Source organism: Anguilla rostrata, chromosome 7 (genome assembly GCF_018555375.3).
Source record: "Anguilla rostrata isolate EN2019 chromosome 7, ASM1855537v3, whole genome shotgun sequence".
Taxonomy (NCBI): Eukaryota; Metazoa; Chordata; class Actinopteri; order Anguilliformes; family Anguillidae; genus Anguilla; species Anguilla rostrata.
This window is the reverse complement of record NC_057939.1, coordinates 7,175,029-7,193,978: the sequence shown is the minus strand read 5'-3', so window position 1 is coordinate 7,193,978 and position 18,950 is coordinate 7,175,029. Positions and strand designations below refer to the sequence as shown.

General features: G+C 45.4%; 2 protein-coding genes and 1 long non-coding RNA gene across 6 annotated transcripts; 1 reads left to right on the top strand and 2 right to left on the bottom strand.

Annotated features, from left to right (window-relative positions):
• Positions 1-419: 419 nt before the first annotated feature.
• LOC135258896 (uncharacterized) lies at positions 420-1,091 on the bottom strand. The gene is made up of 2 exons (XR_010331124.1): positions 948-1,091; positions 420-607 (listed from the first exon to the last, which is right to left on the bottom strand). It is a non-coding gene; the product is annotated as an uncharacterized LOC135258896 (long non-coding RNA).
• Positions 1,075-14,283, top strand: dhtkd1 (dehydrogenase E1 and transketolase domain containing 1). Of its 2 annotated transcripts, none has more exons than XM_064342561.1 (17): positions 1,075-1,408; positions 1,860-2,012; positions 2,324-2,535; positions 2,838-3,032; positions 4,253-4,522; positions 5,012-5,183; positions 5,903-6,101; positions 7,500-7,812; positions 8,158-8,242; positions 8,673-8,812; positions 9,325-9,475; positions 9,971-10,077; positions 10,376-10,540; positions 11,004-11,086; positions 11,393-11,559; positions 12,609-12,694; positions 13,003-14,283. In XM_064342561.1, the coding sequence occupies exons 1-17, from the start codon at positions 1,234-1,236 to the stop codon at positions 13,102-13,104; spliced, it is 2,775 nt and encodes a 924-aa protein (XP_064198631.1). In that variant the 5' UTR covers positions 1,075-1,233; the 3' UTR covers positions 13,105-14,283. The 2 variants fall into 2 exon arrangements, with proteins under 2 accessions (XP_064198631.1, XP_064198632.1); XM_064342562.1 differs by lacking the exon at positions 1,075-1,408 and adding an exon at positions 1,444-1,589.
• A 379-nt stretch (positions 14,284-14,662) lies between these two features.
• Positions 14,663-18,916, bottom strand: nudt5 (nudix (nucleoside diphosphate linked moiety X)-type motif 5). Of its 3 annotated transcripts, none has more exons than XR_010331123.1 (9): positions 18,779-18,916; positions 18,415-18,504; positions 18,099-18,166; positions 17,634-17,683; positions 17,415-17,522; positions 16,827-16,922; positions 16,457-16,558; positions 16,002-16,205; positions 14,663-15,119 (listed from the first exon to the last, which is right to left on the bottom strand). XR_010331123.1 is itself a non-coding variant. In XM_064342564.1 (8 exons), the coding sequence occupies exons 2-8, from the start codon at positions 18,469-18,471 to the stop codon at positions 16,227-16,229; spliced, it is 522 nt and encodes a 173-aa protein (XP_064198634.1). In that variant the 5' UTR covers positions 18,472-18,504; positions 18,774-18,913; the 3' UTR covers positions 16,197-16,226. The 3 variants fall into 3 exon arrangements, 1 of the variants encoding a protein (XP_064198634.1); XR_010331122.1 differs by having other exon boundaries at positions 18,774-18,913; XM_064342564.1 differs by lacking the exon at positions 14,663-15,119 and having other exon boundaries at positions 16,197-16,267; positions 18,774-18,913.
• Positions 18,917-18,950: the final 34 nt, after the last annotated feature.

Below are 18,950 nucleotides of genomic sequence, written 5' to 3'. Positions count from 1 at the left end.
CTTGTCACTTAGTGTATTTCTTTTGCTCATGCTAATTTGCTCTTACTAGACCTGCACTACAGTGTGGGCCCTAATGAAACTGGATTGATTTTTATTTTACAAGATGCAATACAACGTAATAGAAGGAGCGACGTAGACGTTTCCTCGACCTTAATTATTTACTGAATTCGCCCACTTCGCGAATATTACCGTGTATTCAAGGTTAAGGATGTTACTATAAGTTACAACGATCACTCTCAACGGTGTTATGTTGGAACGATATTTACATCTCTCCCAAATTCATTTTCAAGCCGCAAAGTGAAGATACGTCAAATGAGTTTTGATGCATTTGGTTGGATCCTAGCAGATAAGATGTTTCTGTACACTTCAGAATTGAATTCTGCAGCAGTCACATCGTCAGTGAAAACAAGTGAGCCAGGTTCAGATGTACACTCCCTCCAGCGTGTTTCACAGCTTTCTGATCGTGAGCGGTTCCTTTCTTTCTCCAGCCGTTCCTCTTCCATCACTTTGGTACGGGTTAATGCTCATCTCTTCCTGATGAGCATTTAACCTATCCCAGCGTGCGTTGTGCGCGAGACAGGAATACAGGTCCCCAATCTATCGCAGCCTATGGGCACACATAGACATGCATATTAACGAGAGAGGCACACTCACCATTCACTCATATACTCATTCAATCATATATAACCCAGACATTTAAATATACCCAGGTTATTTTAAAATGTGTTTTAAAAAATAGAAAAAAGTTAGAATTTAATGCCACTCTTGAAAACCTTTTGCAAAATAAAATTTGGACAAACTAACATAGTAGCTATCGTTATTTAGCAAGAACGTTGTGCAGCCAAGGCATGAAATTAATCAATTTTGTTGATCATATGTAAAATTTGCCTTTCCACGTTATTTAGCCTACACTACGGGACAGAGATAAGGATACGCGCAACACATACATTACTTCTTCTTGAGGCGTTGTCACGTAGGACTGAAAGTATCACGCGGTCTGGCATTTCTCCACTAAATTGTGTACAATTGTTACTAACTTCACGCTGATCTACGAGTTGCGCGACCGACCGAATTCAGCATGTCAGTAAGCTTAGCTACACGCTTTAGCCAATAGGATTCAGAGAAGTTGCCAACTCCCTTCAGTCGTGGACATTATGGCTTCCTAGCTCTGAGGTTTTCGAACCGGTTAAACTTCTCTTCGCTAAATTATATGCATGCGTAGGGAGACTGAAGATGTCAGTATTCCTTATCATTAAGAATTTGCACTTAACCAGGCCGTCTTTTCGGGCCGTTCGACCTCTTCTGGGTAGTTTTTATCACACCGAAAAAGGGGTTTATGGGTACAAACCAAGGGGGGCCGATACAAACGTGAACTTGAAGAGTGAACACATCTCTTCTCTTAATCAAGGTCAGTGGGTTTCTTTGTGTACATACATCATAAACTGGTTGCAATTTATACTGTTATCTCTTATATTGACAAGTGGGCTGTGTTTTTATTACCTGCTAGCCGCTCTAGGTTGTTGTGGTGCTGCCTGAGCTAGCCGTAGACATTTTGATTGACATGCTATTTGTTAAAAGTAGCCTATCGTGTGAGTTAGCTTACGCAGATATTCTATATCGGAACATTTGTTTTACAACTCGAAAAGCTAGAAATGTTGATATTTAATTCGAAAAATTGCGTGTAGTAGTGAGTAGAAGGTTATATTGAAATACTGTCAACGCTTTTTTTTTGTTGTCGGTGACTGTATTTCACAGTTTTCATTCTGACCAAAGTCTTTGTTTATGTGATACGAAGTAGCCTGAAACTTTAAATGCGATTGTCCTTTTTGTTTATTTACTTATATTAACTGTCTCCGCAGATCATGGCCTGGCACGACTGGTGGAAGCATATAGAGCACATGGACACAAAGCTGCTAAAATTAACCCTTTATTTCCCGAGAAAGCAGTTATGGATGCCGTACCTGAAATCAGCATTTTAAATGGAACCTTGCAAGGCCCTTTCAACACAGGCGGTATGTACGAAGGAATTCAGCAGTTTCAAGAATACACTTTTAATTGGGGTGTTGATTATCCCATGCATACTGTCAGGTGAATAATTCACGTGTAGCTAATTACTGCATCATAAACTTTGCCCTGCGTGTGACAAGGAGCAAGGGAGCAGTTTTGAGCACCTGGACTGTTTTTTTTTCTTTTTTGTTCATTCAAAAATACATATAAAAATAAATGAAAATATAAACGAAAAATGTATCCAGCAAGCGCAAGTTCTTCGTGTTGCACGCTACACCGGTTCCTGATGACTAATTTCTTGGCTGCTTTTCCAAAGGGTTGAATCACTTTGGCAAGGCGGAGGCGTCCCTCGAGGAAGTATTGGAGTACCTGAATCACACATACTGCGGGCATGTCTCTGTGGAGATTATGCAACTCCAGAGCCTGGAAGAACGGGAGTGGTTTGCAGACCGCTTCGAAGAGCTGAAGAAGGAGGCCTTCTCGCCGGAGGAGAGGAGGCAGCTCGCTCGGCTCATGCTGGAATCTCAGGTATGATGATCGAATCGCAGGTGCTTCAGTGCTTGCCCTCTGCTACAACGCAGGCGTGGATGTCCTCCCACGGCCTTCATTTTCACTCTACGCCATTGCATATGTCCTTTTCTCCTCTTCATTCAGTGGTTATTTTGCAGCATTTTTATTATATATATATAAAATTATATATATATAATTTGTGTTATTGTTATTTTGTTTTTAAAACGTTAAGCCCGATTTCCAGGAGCATATAAGGTTTTCCTGCTTCAATAATGTGGGACCTACCCTAGCACCACTTTTTTTCCTCATTGAATTCTCAGGAATTTGACCACTTCTTGGCCACCAAGTTCGCCACCGTGAAGCGATACGGGGGCGAGGGAGCAGAGAGCATGATGGGGTTTTTCTACGAGCTGTTCCGGCTGGCGGCGTACAGCGGGGTGACCGACGTGATCGTGGGAATGCCCCACCGCGGGAGGCTCAACCTGCTGACGGGACTCCTGCAGTTCCCACCTGAGGTCAGCCACCTGGACACGCCCGGGTTCTGTCACTGGACATCATGCGTAACGCATGCAGTGCATGCATACACCTTGGTTATGTTACAATGCACACATCATAGTAAACCCATGCAGTGCATGCATAAACCTTGGTTATGTTACAATGCACACATCATAGTAAACCCATGCAGTGTGAATACACCTTGGTTATATTACATTGTACACTTCATAGTAAACGCATGCAGTGCATGTGTACACCTTGGTTATATTACATTGTACACATCATAGTAAACCCATGCAGTGTGTGAATACACCTTGGTTATATTACATTGTACACTTCATAGTAAACCCATGCAGTGTAAATACACCTGCATTATGTTACTATATGTACTTGTCTTGTTTAAAAAAAAAAAAAAAAAAAACAGCCTCCAGTGGGGGGAAAAAGGAACCTAGCTATAGAGGAGGAGCCCACCCTCCTCTGGCCAGCCTGGTGTCAGTAGTTAAAGATCAGCTAAATGACACTCGGGAGGTAATGGAGAGTTTGTTGGAGCAAATAATTATGGTGGATGGGTGGCTTATAGCCTGAGGCATTAAACTAGCTGGTGAAATGTGCAGTCCAAGCTAAGATGTAGATGTTAATATGTGAATCAGAAGATCAAAGCGATTCATCCAGGCCTCCGGGTTGCCTCGTGACATGGGTCTGAAATGGGAGATCAGGACTGGAGCGCTCCGTGAACTCAGGGTGAAGAAAAGGGCGGAGGGCCTGGGGGGAAGAGACCAGAGATGGTGACATTGTTGGTTTTATGGAAGGATACAAATGTGAATTATTACACAGTACTCGCTGTTACACTATGCATAGCTGATTTGCATTGGATGATGTTCAAGGTTATATTTGAGTGTTTTGTCATGACTTGGCAAAACTTTCCAAAAAATATTTCAGCAGCACCCTGTCTAGCACAGCTGTGGAGCAGCTATGGAAACCAGGCTCAGGCATGTGTGCTATATTGGACTGTGCCAAATCCCTTTTTACCTTTCCACCATCAGAAACCACTTCCCTAGTGCAAAACCGCAGCGCTTTTCAAGTATTTCAACAAACTCCCGTTTATTTAAGGAAGGGGGTTTGGGCACAGTTAGGCTTTTCACTGAAGGGTTCTCGGGAAACAAATCAGCTGAACTCTGCTGGTGACGAAGTCGAGGACCCCCCCCATCGCCCGGTGACGTTTCCCTCCTCGTTTTTTCAGCTCATGTTCCGGAAAATGCGTGGCCTCAGCGAGTTTCCCGAGAACTCCCCGTCCACGGGGGACGTCCTCTCCCACCTGACCTCCACCGTGGACCTTGATTTCGGGGCTGGGCACCCCCTCCATGTCACCATGTTGCCCAACCCCTCCCACCTGGAGGCCATCAACCCGGTGACCCAGGGCAAAACCCGCGGCAAACAGCAGGCCAAGCAGGAGGGGGACTACTCCCGCGAGAGCAATGCCCAGCCAGGGGACAAGGTCGTCTGTGTGCAGGTACTGAGGGGGGGAGCATTGCATCATGTGATAAGAACGGCCAATTGGGTAACACTGTATGTCAACCGCTGTGGTCAAAAGTTCTTTGGCAAATCAATACGTGTTTATACCAAAAGATGTCTTAATATGTGCGCATGTTTTGTCTTTATAGAGGGCAAAAAATTTAAATTGGTTTACATCAGGGCTGCCCAACCATGTTCCTGGAGATCTGCTGTCCTGTAGGCTTTCACTCCAAACCCTAACACAGCACACCTCATTTAACTTGTTGAGCTGCAAATTACTAGAGTCAGGTTTGCCCGCAGGATGGTAGATCTCCACAAACAAGTTTGTGCAGCCTCAATTTACATTGCCTGGCATGACATTTATAATGGTATTCAGCAGAGCACTGTGCCAGCTTAAAATATGGGAAGTAATAGCAGGTCTGTACTGTGAAGGCGGCAAGTGAGTGTGGTTGTAATGGGTGCTGAACCCATGCTTTTCTGGTTACAGGTTCATGGGGATGCTTCCTTCTCCGGCCAAGGAATTGTCGCTGAAACGTTTACTATTTCACAGCTGCCCCACTACAGGGTGGGTGGAAGCATCCACCTCATTGTCAATAACCAAGTGGGTTATACCACTCCATCTGAGAGAGGGAGGTCGACTTTGTACTGCAGCGATGTCGGTATGAGAATTTTTAAAAACCTTTTTGCTTTGCCATATTTTTATCTCCTATTCTTTTGTAATTCTCCCAGTGGAATCACACTGGCTTTGTTCTAGCATGTTCCATCTCTGCCATAGCCTCAGCATTATTCTCAGTATCACTCTACTTGCGAGAAGCACAGGCTTGCATGGACACCTTCTGACATGTTTTTAGTCAGCCACTGGGTCTTTTCACACTGCAGTCCAGCAGCTGAGCTGCACAGTTACAGCACGGTATACGTGCAAGGCCTACAGAGCTGGTGGGAGACCGTGGATGCCCAGTTCACCAGAGGAGTCATTCTTGTGCGATGGGGTTGGCCACATCCTGTTGATTTGTACTCTCATTTCCTGGGAGACTCCATGGCCAATAATGTAGCCAGTACTAGCATGGTCAGATTTTGATTCCAGTCATTTGGGCTCGTCGTTGTGGTGTGAAATTGCGGTGTCTTAGCCAGATGTGCTACCTGACAACACCACAAACCTGCAGTTTAACATTATTAATATCCTTCGAAAAATTGTTTTTTAATTGTGTTTTGAATATGATGTTTGTATTGGAATTTGTGTCAGCCATTTTAAGCTGATCGTAGCCACCTGCTAGCCAGAGTTTGTCTTTCGAGGGTCTACCAAGATAATTATGTGAACATATTTGCAAACGTGTGAGGATGACGCACCTGGCCCTGCCGGTCTCTCCGTGGCGCGCAGGTAAGATGGTGGACTGCGCCGTGATCCACGTGAACGGAGACGACGCCGAGGACGTGCTGCGGGCGACCCGGCTGGCGGTGGAGTACCAGCGGCGGTTCCGGAGGGACGTGATCGTGGACCTGCTCTGCTACCGGCAGTGGGGCCACAACGAGCTGGACGAGCCCTTCTTCACCAACCCGGCCATGTACAAGATCATACGGTGAGCGTCCGCTCGCGCCCACCCCGAGAGGGCCTTTCACTCGGACTCAGTTACTGTTACGCTGTCGTGTCTGTACTTTCACTGTGGTTCTTCTTTAAGGCATTTCCGTAGAGCAGGTTCCTGGGAATAGTCTCATTTTATTATGAGATTCCCTTTGTTTCCTTTCCAATTTAGAATACCCAGTCATGTTATTTTTTTTTAGTAATTAAGAAAATTAAAATGGCTGCTATTCAGTTAAAATGACTTTTTACGGTGCTGTGTGTCTGAAAAATACTTTCATTGCAAATGCTGAAAGTCATCAGCCCATTCACTGCCCCAGTTAATTACTTGTCTGCTCCAGACACAGCTGGGTAAATGTTGAGTTATGCCTTTAACTGTATAGATTTACAAAACGAAGAAGAAAACAGTGTAATGCAATAATGAACAGTTCTCCAGTCTCTCCCTAGCAATGTACAGGCATCATGGTTGACCAGTTATGCTACTGGAGGGGTGCTGCAGTCTGAAGCTGTTCAGGCTCGGCCCTAATTGGTAAATTGAAGTAATTGTTTGTGAAGGACGGCGTCTTGCTCGTGCTCCAGCTGTAAATGGGCTCCTAAATGATCCGCGGGCCCCGGGGGGCCTCCGAGGACTGGGATCTCCCGTCCCCTAAATGGATACGCAATCAATGCTAATGAGATAGGAGTGCAGCCAAATACACGGTGGCCATTTCGGAGTGTAATTATTTTACTGGGTTCTGCGCCCGCTAAATAGGTTCCATGGGCAAGAACCGTCGTCTAAATTGGGTCTGTTGATATGAGTCGTAGCACATTATCATTCTATAAACCCTTCTCTTTCTGTAGGTATTCGAGATACGGCGATATATTTATTGCCGCGTTATTTTTTCTAGTGCCGTTTCGCTTCGATTGAGTGACTGTCGACGTTTCTTTTCATGTTTATGCTGGTTTAATGTTATCTTTTGCAGAACGTTAATAGTCACTCTAGAAAAGAGTGCCTTAAACTCTAAGTGTTCAAGTGTCAAATGATCAAGTGTCAAAATGTTACATTTATAACATTTAAATGGTAAATGGACTGCATTTATGTAGCGCTTTTATCCAAAGTGCTTTACAATTCATGCCTCTCATTCACCCATTCACACACACACACTCACACACCAACGGTGAAAGGCTGCCATGCAAGGTACCAATCAGCTCATTAGGAGCAATTAGGGGTTAGGTGTCTTGCTCAGGGACACACCCAGGGCGGGGGATCGAACCGGCAACCCTCCGACTGTCAGACAACCTCTCTTACCTCCTGAGCTATGTCGCCCTGAGCTATATATTTATACTATATATGCAATTATACTACTGTGAGTTAAGTTAAATATCCTTTGCCCCCTCCCCCCCCCACCCCCCACCTCAGCTCCAGGAAGAGCATCCCGGACACCTACGCTGACCTGCTGATTTCGGAGGGGCTGATGACGGAAGCGGAGCGGTCCGAGATCAAGACCTCCCACTACGGCATGCTGAACGACCGGCTGGCCAACATGACCCTGTACAGCCCGCCCCCCACCAACCTGCAGGGCACCTGGGGCAACCTGGCGGAGCCTCAGGCCCGCATCACCACCTGGGACACGGGCGCGCCCGCCCAGCTGCTGCAGTTCGTGGGCGCCAGGTCCGTGGACATCCCCAAAGAGATCCAGCTGCACGGTCACCTGGAGAAGACGCACGTGCAGGTACGGCCTGGGCCTCGTTTCCGCGAGCCTATCGCGGCCCCGCTAGGTCTGTCAGTATCTAACAGGCTCAGGTAACGTACACATACGCCTGATTCTTTCCACATTCTTTATGGGCGATTCTCTGGTTCTCCAATTGCTTTCCTCAGTCGGTAACATGCTTTAACATGACTTTTCTTTAGTGGCATGGCCTGGCGTGCCCTCACGCTGGAACACCAGCTGTTCACCCTACCTGCATCCATGTGCTTAATCGGTGTGGGTTCCTCTAAAAAAATTGCGCAGTCCTATAGATGGACTGCGTAGCAGTCGCAGTGAGCGCAGGCTGACGTCATCGTGTTGCTCTCACAGGCCCGGCTCCAGAAGCTGGAGGAGGGGACCAAGCTGGACTGGTCCACTGCCGAGGCCATGGCCTTCGGCTCACTGCTGTGCCAAGGTGAGACGCCCGCCAGCGTTCCTTCATGTTTACATCGTATTCATTCAGCAGACTCTGTTATCAAGATCCACAGAACAAAGCATAAAACCGGTTTCCACATGTATCAGTGATTACAAACAGTTATAGTCAGAAACTAAGGTGCTAAAATCAACTATACTATAGTATAATCTACCAAGTATACTCTACTGTACTGTACTGTACATAATCTAACTATAGTAGAGAATAATCTAACGACAATTAGGATGTACTCAATGTGGCTGTTGACTGTAAGCTCTGTATGACATCAATACATTGAATTGGTGAAAAAATAAAACGTGCATCACTGTCCCAGGGAGATACTGTAAATTGTTTATGCCAGTCTTGGTTAGATGTTCTCATGCTCCTGTTTTTGGAATGAACCTGTGCGTGTACGTCGTTGCCCCCTCCGTAGGGTTTAATATTCGCATCAGCGGGCAGGACGTAGGGCGTGGCACCTTCAGCCAGCGGCACGCCATGGTGGTATGCCAGGGCACCAACGATATCTACATCCCCCTGAATCACATCGTCCCAGAACAGAAGGGCTTCCTGGAGGTGACGCCTTCCCTGTGCACGTCCCAGCCCTAAAAACCCTCTCCGAACCTACTCTTCCTTTTCTGTTCTATTCCCCTTCACATCTACCACTCCCTACTGTCTTCTACTGGCCACCTTTGTCTCTGTTGGCACTTATATTGGCCCTCTTCATTTCTGCAAAGCCTCCTCACTTCTGTTCAACTCATTTCTGTTTGTTCTCTACTGACCACACTGATGTCTACAGACCCCTTACACGTCTTCTATTCTTTTGAGCCTCCTCACCTGTATTTATTTTTGACCTCACTTTACTGACTCTACACCTCCACTCGCCCTCTGTGCTTAGAACTGTGGACTTTATCAGTCTAGTTCATAGTTGAGACTTGCTGACTTGAAGCTTCAGATGAATGTCACCTACTTAGCTCTCATAATTATACCCAGTGGCACAGCTGTGTCAAAGTTCAACTGACAGAACTACTGACACTTGTGACAGGTTTTTGGGAATGTTTGTGGATGGTGTTCTGTTGCCCCTTCAGGTGTGTAACAGTGCCCTGTCCGAGGAGGCCGTGCTTGGGTTCGAGTACGGGATGAGCATTGCCCTGCCCAATCTCTTACCCATATGGGAGGCGCAGTTTGGGGATTTCTTCAACGGAGCGCAGATAATCTTCGACACTTTCATCTCAGGAGGTAGCTTGGCGGACTGAAGTTGTGCACTCACTCATAAACCGTGTGCATGAACTGCGGTGGGTCTGATCAACTTTACTATTTGTCAGCATGACTGTGCCACAACAAATTGCTTGTGGGATTTTAATTACGAGAATAGGAAAATTTCATGGGTAGGGCTACAGTCGCAGGTTCTGCTATGGAATCAGTTGCATGTGTGGTTTCATATAATGGCACATAAATTGCATATGAAGGCTTGGTGAAATAGCTACTTGATAACTGTTGGTTAAATCTTGGGTATTTCTGAGTGGAATTCACTGTGCTTTTCTCAAATTTTTCTGTAAGATGCTGAATGTTGCTCAGTAATTAATCTATATTTTTCGACTGGTTGTGGGGACCCAGTTCATTGCGGGGACACTAAATTGTGGGGACACGCTGCATTGTCGGGGCATGCTGCATTGTGGGGACATGCAGCAATGTCACAGATACGGTAAACGTTCCAAACGTTCGCTTTTCCAGGTGAGGCGAAGTGGCTGCTGCAGTCCGGGATTGTCATCCTGCTGCCACACGGCTATGACGGGGCGGGGCCCGAGCACTCCTCCTGCAGGATGGAACGCTTCCTGCAGGTGAACAGCATGTTTGTTCTCCACTGACCGCTTACCCTGCGTGTAGGTGCTATACATTTATCATGCGTTATCAGTTCGACATAGCTGTGGTACTCTCCCTGTAACTTTTCCTACGATGCCTTGCAACCGGAAATGCTTAACATAAACTTTCAGGTGAGAGGGGCAAAGCATGTACTGAAAAGTGGCTTAATGGCCTAAACGTTTGTCTTTTATGAACTGGGCCCACAACAGTCCTTTCTTCTCTGCTCTATCCCTCCTTCCTCTCTCTCTTCTCTTTCTCTCCCTCTCTGTCTCTCAGATGTGTGACAGTAAGGAGGAGGGCGTGGACAGCGACACGGTGAACATGGGGGTGGTGAACCCCACCACGCCGGCGCAGTACTTCCACCTGATTCGCCGCCAGATGATCCGCAACTTCCGCAAGCCGCTCATCGTGGCGTCGCCCAAGACCCTGCTGCGCTTCTCGGTGAGCGGCAGGCTGCGGGGAAAAAACGTCGCATTTTCCCCATGCGGCTTTTCCCATGCGGCTTTTCCCATGCGGCTTTCCCCATGCGGCTTTCCCCATGCGGCTTTCCCCATGCGGCTTTGCCCTGCCACGTGGCTTGTGCCGTTGCCTTATTTTCTTATTTTTGCCTACGCTTTTCCATTCATTTTTTAAATGCCCTGTAGCTCCACGGGGAAAGCCGAAGGCAAAAGGGTGGGGAGCATGGCTGCAGTGTAGGCCGTTTCTATTGATCGTTCGCCAATTATGAAAAGAATCATGTAAATACGGCTGTTGGAGTGATCGCATCACTTGTATCTGCGTGTACCCAATCATCGTAATACTGGCGTGAACTGATTGCATGTAAATGTAGCCAGCGTATGAATATGAGTGCGGTGTGTATATTTTAAGGGCAGTCTGTACAGCATGCTCACTCCCCTCTTCACAGGGCGCCGTGTCCAGTCTGGCCGACATGGCCCCCGGAACATTCTTCAGACCTGTGATCGGCGACTCCTCTGTGACCCCTGCTAGGTAAAGCACTTTGAAAGCAGACAGTGTTGGTTTTTTGCTGCCTTGTTTGTTACTTTGCACCAAGGAGGATAAGAGCCTTGGGAGGTCTGTTGTGCTTTGGCCCCTGTGTTTGTACCTTGCTGGCATTGCTGGGTAAGAACGGGTTCTCTATTTTCCAGCCATTTTCTCTATTTTTGAAAACTTTTCACAGTTGTAGTGCGGTGGTGTTTCCCCCCATCACACCACTGCTTTAAGCGGGTTAATGTCGGCCCCTTTTTGCATTTTAAGTGTCCGGTCGTTCTTTAAGCTCCCCTGTACTCCCTGCAGTGTCCAGCGGGTGGTGCTGTGCTCGGGGAAGCACTACTACGCCCTGCTGAAGCAGAGGGAGGCGTCGGGCGCCGCCCAGAACACGGCGCTGGTCCGGGTGGAGGAGTTGTGCCCCTTTCCCCTGGAGGCCCTGCAGAAGGAGCTCCACCAGTACGGCAACGCTAAAGGTACTAACGTCCACCCCTGCTCCAAACGCACCGTCTAAACAAGGGCTGCCTAATAATGCATGTCCTGTAGGTTTTCACTTTTACTAATTAGCAGCTGAGATGAGATCTCTTGCTGTTGAATGATGCGTGCTTTGTTAGGGTTGGATCGAAAACCTACAGGAGAGTATTTTTCTCGGACCAGGATTGGGCTGCCTTGCTCTAAACAATACTTACCCTCGTTGCCTCCTGTAACAGTCAGACTCCTTTGCAAACCTCAGAACTGCATGTGAAAAAGTTATGCGATCTCCTAATAGAAAGTTATGATGTGCTGTATCTTACAGCACTCATTTACCCAACAGAATTTTTGCCAACCATCCGTGCTGAACGAGCTTTATTAAAGTTTTATAGTCGTACTCTAAATGGCTGCCATTTTTCTGCTAAAACTACCTCTGAACATTGAACCGTCTCGTCGGCTGTTATCTCGCTGCTTTTTTAGCCAAGCAAAACACTCACCCTGCCAGCCCCCCCCCTACTGTCTTGTGTAACATCAGGACGACACAGGGCTTGTTGTTCCTGCCACAGGAAATGGAAGGCTGACAAAAAAATCGGCCATTTGCACAGCCTGTTGCTTCATGTCTCAAAATATATAACCCTGTTATATATGGCAAAAAATATTATAACATCTTGTTTTCCCTTCCCCGTGTGCTTCACTGTTAGTTTAACTAACTGTTTAACTCTCCTCCTGTTGTGCAGCAGGGATCCGTTTGGAACATTTCTGTGTAGATACCGCATGACTCCTTGTGCATTGTGTGCTCAGATGGACTTGAAATTTTCTGCAAGTACCCTTCTCGGTAAAAAAGAAACTGCATTGAGAATACCATTATTAGTCTCAGCTGTTTTTCTTTCACAAAGCCATGCTCGTAAGTGACGTGAATGCATGTATTGAACTCCGAAAAAGGTCGCTCGTTATGAAACAGCAGTGGAAGCAGTGGGCTATAGTGAAGGATCCCTTCGCAGGTTACCCCGGTGAGATTCTTTGGTGATAAGGGTGCTCTGACTCTCTCTTGCAGAGTTTATTTGGAGTCAGGAAGAGCCCCAAAACATGGGTCCCTGGTCTTATGTGGCACCTAGGTTTGAGAAGCAGCTGGCCTGTAAGGTAAGCCATCTACTGTTTAACAAAGAGTTCATTCGGAAGGTTCACATTAAATCCTTTCCTTCTTTGGAGTGCATTAGTTCCTCACCGTGAGTCACTGGCTTACTGAAGACCACGGCAAACAAATCCACGTGCTTCACCTGCGATGCTCTGAGCATGCAGTGCAACTGGAAAGGCAACATTTCCAGTCCTTTATTTGGGGATTCCCCCCCCCCCCCCATTTTCTTCTTTTTTTCCCCCCAAATCTGTGTCAACATATTCATGTCTTTTTGGCTGTGTACAGACTTGTAATTGTGCCCTTTCCGAAACAGCTACGATTGGTCAGCAGGCCGCCTCTCCCCGTCCCGGCGGTGGGCATTGGAACCATTCACCAGCAGCAGCAGGAAGCCATTGTTACCGCCACCTTTGCCTGAGGGACTGTGCCTACAGCAACGGCGGAACTGAAGAACCAGGGGAACTGAATCCGTTTTCGAAATTGAAGCATTTAAAGGGGCAATGTGGTGTGAGGACTTCGGGGGGGAGAGGGGGGGGGATTGTTTATGATCGGTGATATCAGTTGCAGCCCTTCAAGAACTGGTGGCAGCAATCCTTTTGAGACATTTAGTCAGAAATCTGGAATAGAATTTTGCAGTTAAAACTGACAAGCCTGTGGATGCAGCCAAATGCCTTGGCTTGAAACTTCAGTTGGTAGCTAACCCTTTCTCCGTTTGAATACAAATCCTGGGTGACACGTCTTAAGGTGACTATGGTGAATTGTGTGGAGAATTTCTGAAAGAACTGTAGAACTATTTAACAGTCGGTATCTGTCGGGTAACTGCAGCTAACAGTATTTCAGCTTCTGTAGTTGCATTGTAGAGACAACCAATAACTTACGGCTTAAACTTTCCACTTTATTTCTGCGTATTTTTTTCACACTGCATTTCATCAAATAGACAGAAGACAGAAGATTATATCCTGAAACTTTAAAAAGCACAAAGAAATCCAAATGGTGTCTTCCGTGTCCCCTGGTATAGATTGGAGTCTGCAAACTGTGATTTATGATTCTGTAGCAGCGTTAGTCAGACTACCAGCACTTACGTTAAAGATACTCAGCATTAACATGTAAAAACTTGAAAGATGGTTACGAAGAGGTTAACAGTAAACCTTTTAATATATATTTTTGTAAGCTGTGAGCAGAGATTTTGATCCTTGGTCGTACTGTACAAGTATACAAGTTATCTTTTAAGCAGCCTAGATCTTTCAGAGGAAAAGAGATGGTTAGAGTCAAAAACCTCTATTCAACAGTTTACTCCACAATCATTTGAATGATGGACTTATCAAATGTGTTGCATTAAAATTACTTTCATTTCTTTTCTGTTGTAGCAGTTACAATTAAAGGACTATGCGCTGTGAGACTGTTTTAGTGTGAACGTCCCTCTAATGTAAGAAAAGTTTCACAATCGAGTGTTCAGACCAACTACCGACTGTGCAACACTATACGTACAGCTAAAATTAGACCAGTATACTGTTGCATAATAACTGTCCACTGCTTGAAGCTCAGTCTGGCAAGTTTCCATGAATCCCAATGGCATATGGGTTTAATTAGATTTTTTTATTTTATTTATATTTTTGTGTTTTAAATTGGGGGAAAACCAGCAGACCCTGTTGCTCTCCAGGACCAGGGTTGGAGACCACTGGTCAACATACTGTGTTCATTCTCTGGTTAAGTCTTGAGCACGCGTGCCTGACAGAAGTTGACCTTATCCTGTTATCCTGTCATACAAAAGAGCAAGTGCAACAATGACAGTACAGATTGCCGATATCATCTCACTGTTTGAGAGAACGGATCCATGAAGAAAGATAATTAAAAATGTTAAATATCAAACTTTCCTTCTTTCATAGTCATTTCACTGTGGAAATACATCTCTCTGTAGTGATTGCTGTGATAAACACCAATGATTTGTTCAGGAAGAAAATGTTCTGAGAAACGGGTACAAATAACTTGTTTATTAATTCATAACAGACCAGACATCACTTTGCAATTAGTAATTTAATTCCACCTTAGAGGTGATAAATGGTTGATTGTGCCCTATTATTAACAAGTGCAAGTCTCTAGATTCCATTCAAGTAACTACAGAGCTAAGACTGCAATCTACGGCCTTCTTCAAGAAGACAAGGACCATCAAATCCATTTTGGGTTTAAAAAGGCACCTTTTGAAACAAGATGCTCCAACGAGTTGGAAAGGTGAGTTTTGTTTAATGGGAATTAGGAATGTTGTCCCAGGCTACCATAGTAACGTGGAATGATGAACGTAGACTTAACGGTGGGAAGACTTCTATCACTGCTTGAGCACAGGCAGTTCATTGGGCTTGGACAAGGCCTGAGCCATTCCCATGGCGTAGATGTAGACCTTGGAGTCCACGACTATATTCTCCTTCTTCATCAAATCTGCAGTTCGGAAGAGGGGAGGAGAGGCGTCTTTAGGCATTCATATCCTTATCCGCTTTCTGGGCCAGGTCAGGTCAAATGATGCCTCTGGACAAAAACTCTTAAGCTCAGACAATATATGCACAAAGTTTCACAAACCAGTCAAAAAGAAACAGGTGATTCAACCACTTGGTGCATTAGGTAACTCTCATAAAAATCCATAACTCGATGCACTGACAAATACAGTTTATGGTGCTAGAAAGCCCTGCCTCTTATGTGATTACGGAAGAAAGCAAGCTAATACAGGTTCAATTTTTAACTGGCCCCACATGGAGCACACAAACTGCCTTCCCAGTTGGGCGGTCCACAAGCTACTTGGATCGTGATTTGGGTTGCGGGTGGTGGAGACTGACTGGCTGAACAAGTCAGGCTTGACACACAGCTTGTAAGCACGGCTACAGCTACCTCCTGTTTTTCTCTTCCTCCCACCGGAAGTCATTATTTAGGTTAGCACTCCGATGACATTTACTAACTTGTTACCTCTCGTTGCGTCAGATCAGGTCCGAGAATAAACCCGTACGCAAGGTTCATTTGAATCCTTCTTGGTATGTCTACACCTCGGAACTTTGAGCTACTCACTCCAGAATAGAGATTAACACACATGATTAAATCATCTCAAATCAGGAATGAAAACCCTGATTTCGTGACAGGAGCCCCGCGGCAGTAATATCACGAATACGACAAAGATTTACGTGTGTATAAATGCAGTAAGTTTGACAGACAACTCATTTAACCAATCATTTTGATCGTCACCACAACTTCTCCAATTCTCTGATTTAAAAAAAATTAACTGCCCTAGCATTGCACAAGCGCTGAAACTGCAATCCATCAAACGAAACTTACCATCAATTTTATTTTGGAAATCATTAAGAGGTACCAGCACAACATCCACAAATTCTGCAAAGTAAAGCAAAGCCAGGATTTAGTACTACAGACCAAAAAACCTGTTTGGATATATGAATATGCAATACATATTTTAATATACAGTGTAAACATGAGTGTGTGTGTGTGTGTGTGTATGCGTGAACAAACCCATACCTCCATCCCCTGAAAAAGATGAGAGAATGGTCAGAATGATACAATCCTAGATTTGATACATATGAGTTGGTCTGAGAAGATGAACATGAAGTTCATTATTTTTCTGGGATGGATATTTTAAAACATTTAAACATTTTAACAGACATTAACTTGCTGAACAGTAAAAGATCTGAGGGCACACTACATTAATTGCGATGTCTGGAATTCGACCCCAAACCCCTCCTCCTGCCCGCACTCTTGTACATAATACCCCCGCGCACCTAACTGCTGCGTGGGATGGATGTTCTGAGGATCGTCGCCGTTAATGTTCACCATGACGATCGCAGTGGTGCAGTTTGACAAGCCAGGGTCCAGACACGTTACTATGGAAGCAAACAGATGTGCACAAGTGTAAAAAAAACTTTAAAAAAAAAAACACACACACAGGCCACAGGCACGTCATCAGGGAATCTCAGGAGATGGTACAGCATTAATAACTACTCACCACCGCTGTGTGTCACCACTGACCTTCATTCAGCCTTATCAAAAACTACAGAGTGTGTACTGCTGAATCACATTTCAACAGCTGACCGGAAAGTAAACGGTCCTGTCAGTGCAGGGCAAGTACGGAGAGGATAAACGCCTCTGTACCTGGAGCGACTGCGACCACTTCCCCTAGGTACCCGGTCTCCTCCTTCAGCTCTCTCAACGCAGCCGCCGCTGCACTCTCATTTTCATCGACGAGCCCTGAGGGGGTGAAGCACGATTTTAACCAGAGATTCAGTGCGGTATTACTTCACTGCCCGAATGAGCATAAATCACAGGCATGGTGGAACATCATATTAAGAACAATTGTGCAAGTGTTTTTTTTTTAATTTATTTTTTTTATGAAAGGGACCCCATGCGTACATGAAGTGACCTCCACCAAAGTCCCCAGAGTTCAGTTATTTGAGTTAATTTGCGGTACACCATATACTCTCAGGGGCACCGTCAGGGATTTTGGGCCCCATGAAAAGATCCCACACTGGGCCCCACCACCTGAGGCCAACCCATCCCTGCACAATTACAGCACAATTTTTGAGGGCCCCCTCCCAGTCAGGGGCCAGGGCCCTTGGAAGTGTCCCAACTCCCCCCATCCCATAAGGCCATTTTACTCAGTACAAGTTCAATTCTTGCCCAAACATCTGCATGCTAAAAATGGGCAAATCCAAAGTTCAGACAGCCAGAGAGCCGCCTCACCTGCTGGGAACTCCAGAGTGTAGCACCCCATCGGCGGGCGGAACTGCTTCACCAGGACCACAGAGTCTTTGTGGAGCGTTTTTTTCAGAAGGGCAAATATTCCCACACCTGATGTAAGAGAGTGGGGGTGGGGGGGGCGGGGAGTGACATTAATTCCACCCCAGTATATTTCCTCTCCTCTTTATTAATTACTATTTGGTAGAACCAGGTTTCACAGACCGTCACAACTGCTCGTTGCTCTCGTTGTCCTCTTTGCTGTCTCCCAGATTCTAGGCAGATATACAGTTTATTATTCTCTCTATTGTTATCTGAAGTCACTGGACAGAACTGAACTCCTCCGCTTTTCAAAACGATCCCTTGCTGTCTATTTACCGTAGGACGTTCGTTTGGTGCACATACTGGTCTGGTACTGGCAGCAATGAGGTTGAGACGGGAATCATTGGAATCAAATCAACTTTTACACAGAACTTTTAAGACTAGTGTACAAGTAAAACCACAAACTATAAACAAAGAGCTGATTTAGAGTCACCTGACAGAGCCTTTACACTACCAAGCAACGGGGTAATACCACTTTTACTATTTTGACCAGAACACAGTTAGATTGATAGGGTCCAATATGGGATCAAAAATTCTTAGACCATAGCAACTAGGTTGAACTGCTTCCAAAGCCTCTATACATAATACCTTGTGCTTCCAGAGGGATCCACGTATGTTGTCTTTTCCAGTTTGACCCATTTCCCAGCTGCAATAACCTGTTTTGAAAACACTTGTGTAAGTATTCAAGTCTATGACAGTCAACCATTCCCACTTAAATAACTGTAAACTAAGTGACAAGATGATACAAACTGTAGGCCTGTATTACAACGCTTAAAAGAGGAACCACATCGTAATAAATGAGCTGGCTAGCGAAATGTGTGTGAATAAATGTAAAAATGAATTTAACACAGCCTTGTGAACACGAGGCTAGAGTTTAATATTACACCGATGGATTTAATATTACCTCCTCCTTGATTACATGAGGAACAGTCGTTGCTTTTTGTTCTCCAACGTTGCTCATTTTTCCTGGTCCGCACCACTACGTCTGCAAGAACTTATTTAAATACAAAAACTATGATCATCTTTGTTAACATGCATTCGGTCGACAATGACATTCGCGGAATCGAAAGGAACACGTAATTAGCTAGCCGGCCTGCTACATCCATTACCGTACTTAGGTTCATTTCTCGCTAACATCACATAGATTTAATCATTCGTCAGCAATGAATATTCGGAATTCATTTAATCTGTCCTGAAAATGAACTGCATTATATGAACATAGATAGCCAAACGACAAATAACAAATTAATGCAGTTTACTCACTTGACAAACTGGTTGTTTCTAGTCCAGCTTGAAAAAACTTTCTATCACTCTTGTTGATAGACAGCTGCGCTAGCTGTATCGCCTGCACGTTCCGTTATACCCGCCCCCTTGTGCACCACAATCACATCTCTCGGCGAAACATTTTCAACCCCCTGACGAATACACTCGTTATTCATC

What these genes read in the sequence shown, in the direction of transcription:
- dhtkd1 (XM_064342561.1), top strand. Translation starts at nt 1,234, where the DNA reads ATGTCAGTATTCCTTATCATTAAGAATTTGCACTTAACCAGGCCGTCT. An exon ending in ACAAGGTCGTCTGTGTGCAG is followed by an intron (nt 4,523 to 5,011) that starts GTACTGAGGGGG and finishes TTCTGGTTACAG; the next exon opens with GTTCATGGGGATGCTTCCTT. An exon ending in CGGCTCACTGCTGTGCCAAG is followed by an intron (nt 8,243 to 8,672) that starts GTGAGACGCCCG and finishes CCCCCTCCGTAG; the next exon opens with GGTTTAATATTCGCATCAGC.
- nudt5 (XM_064342564.1), bottom strand. Translation starts at nt 18,471, where the DNA reads ATGAGCAACGTTGGAGAACAAAAAGCAACGACTGTTCCTCATGTAATC. An exon ending in CACTCTGGAGTTCCCAGCAG is followed by an intron (nt 16,923 to 17,414) that starts GTGAGGCGGCTC and finishes TCACCCCCTCAG; the next exon opens with GGCTCGTCGATGAAAATGAG. An exon ending in CCATCCCACGCAGCAGTTAG is followed by an intron (nt 16,268 to 16,456) that starts GTGCGCGGGGGT and finishes TCATCTTCTCAG; the next exon opens with ACCAACTCATATGTATCAAA.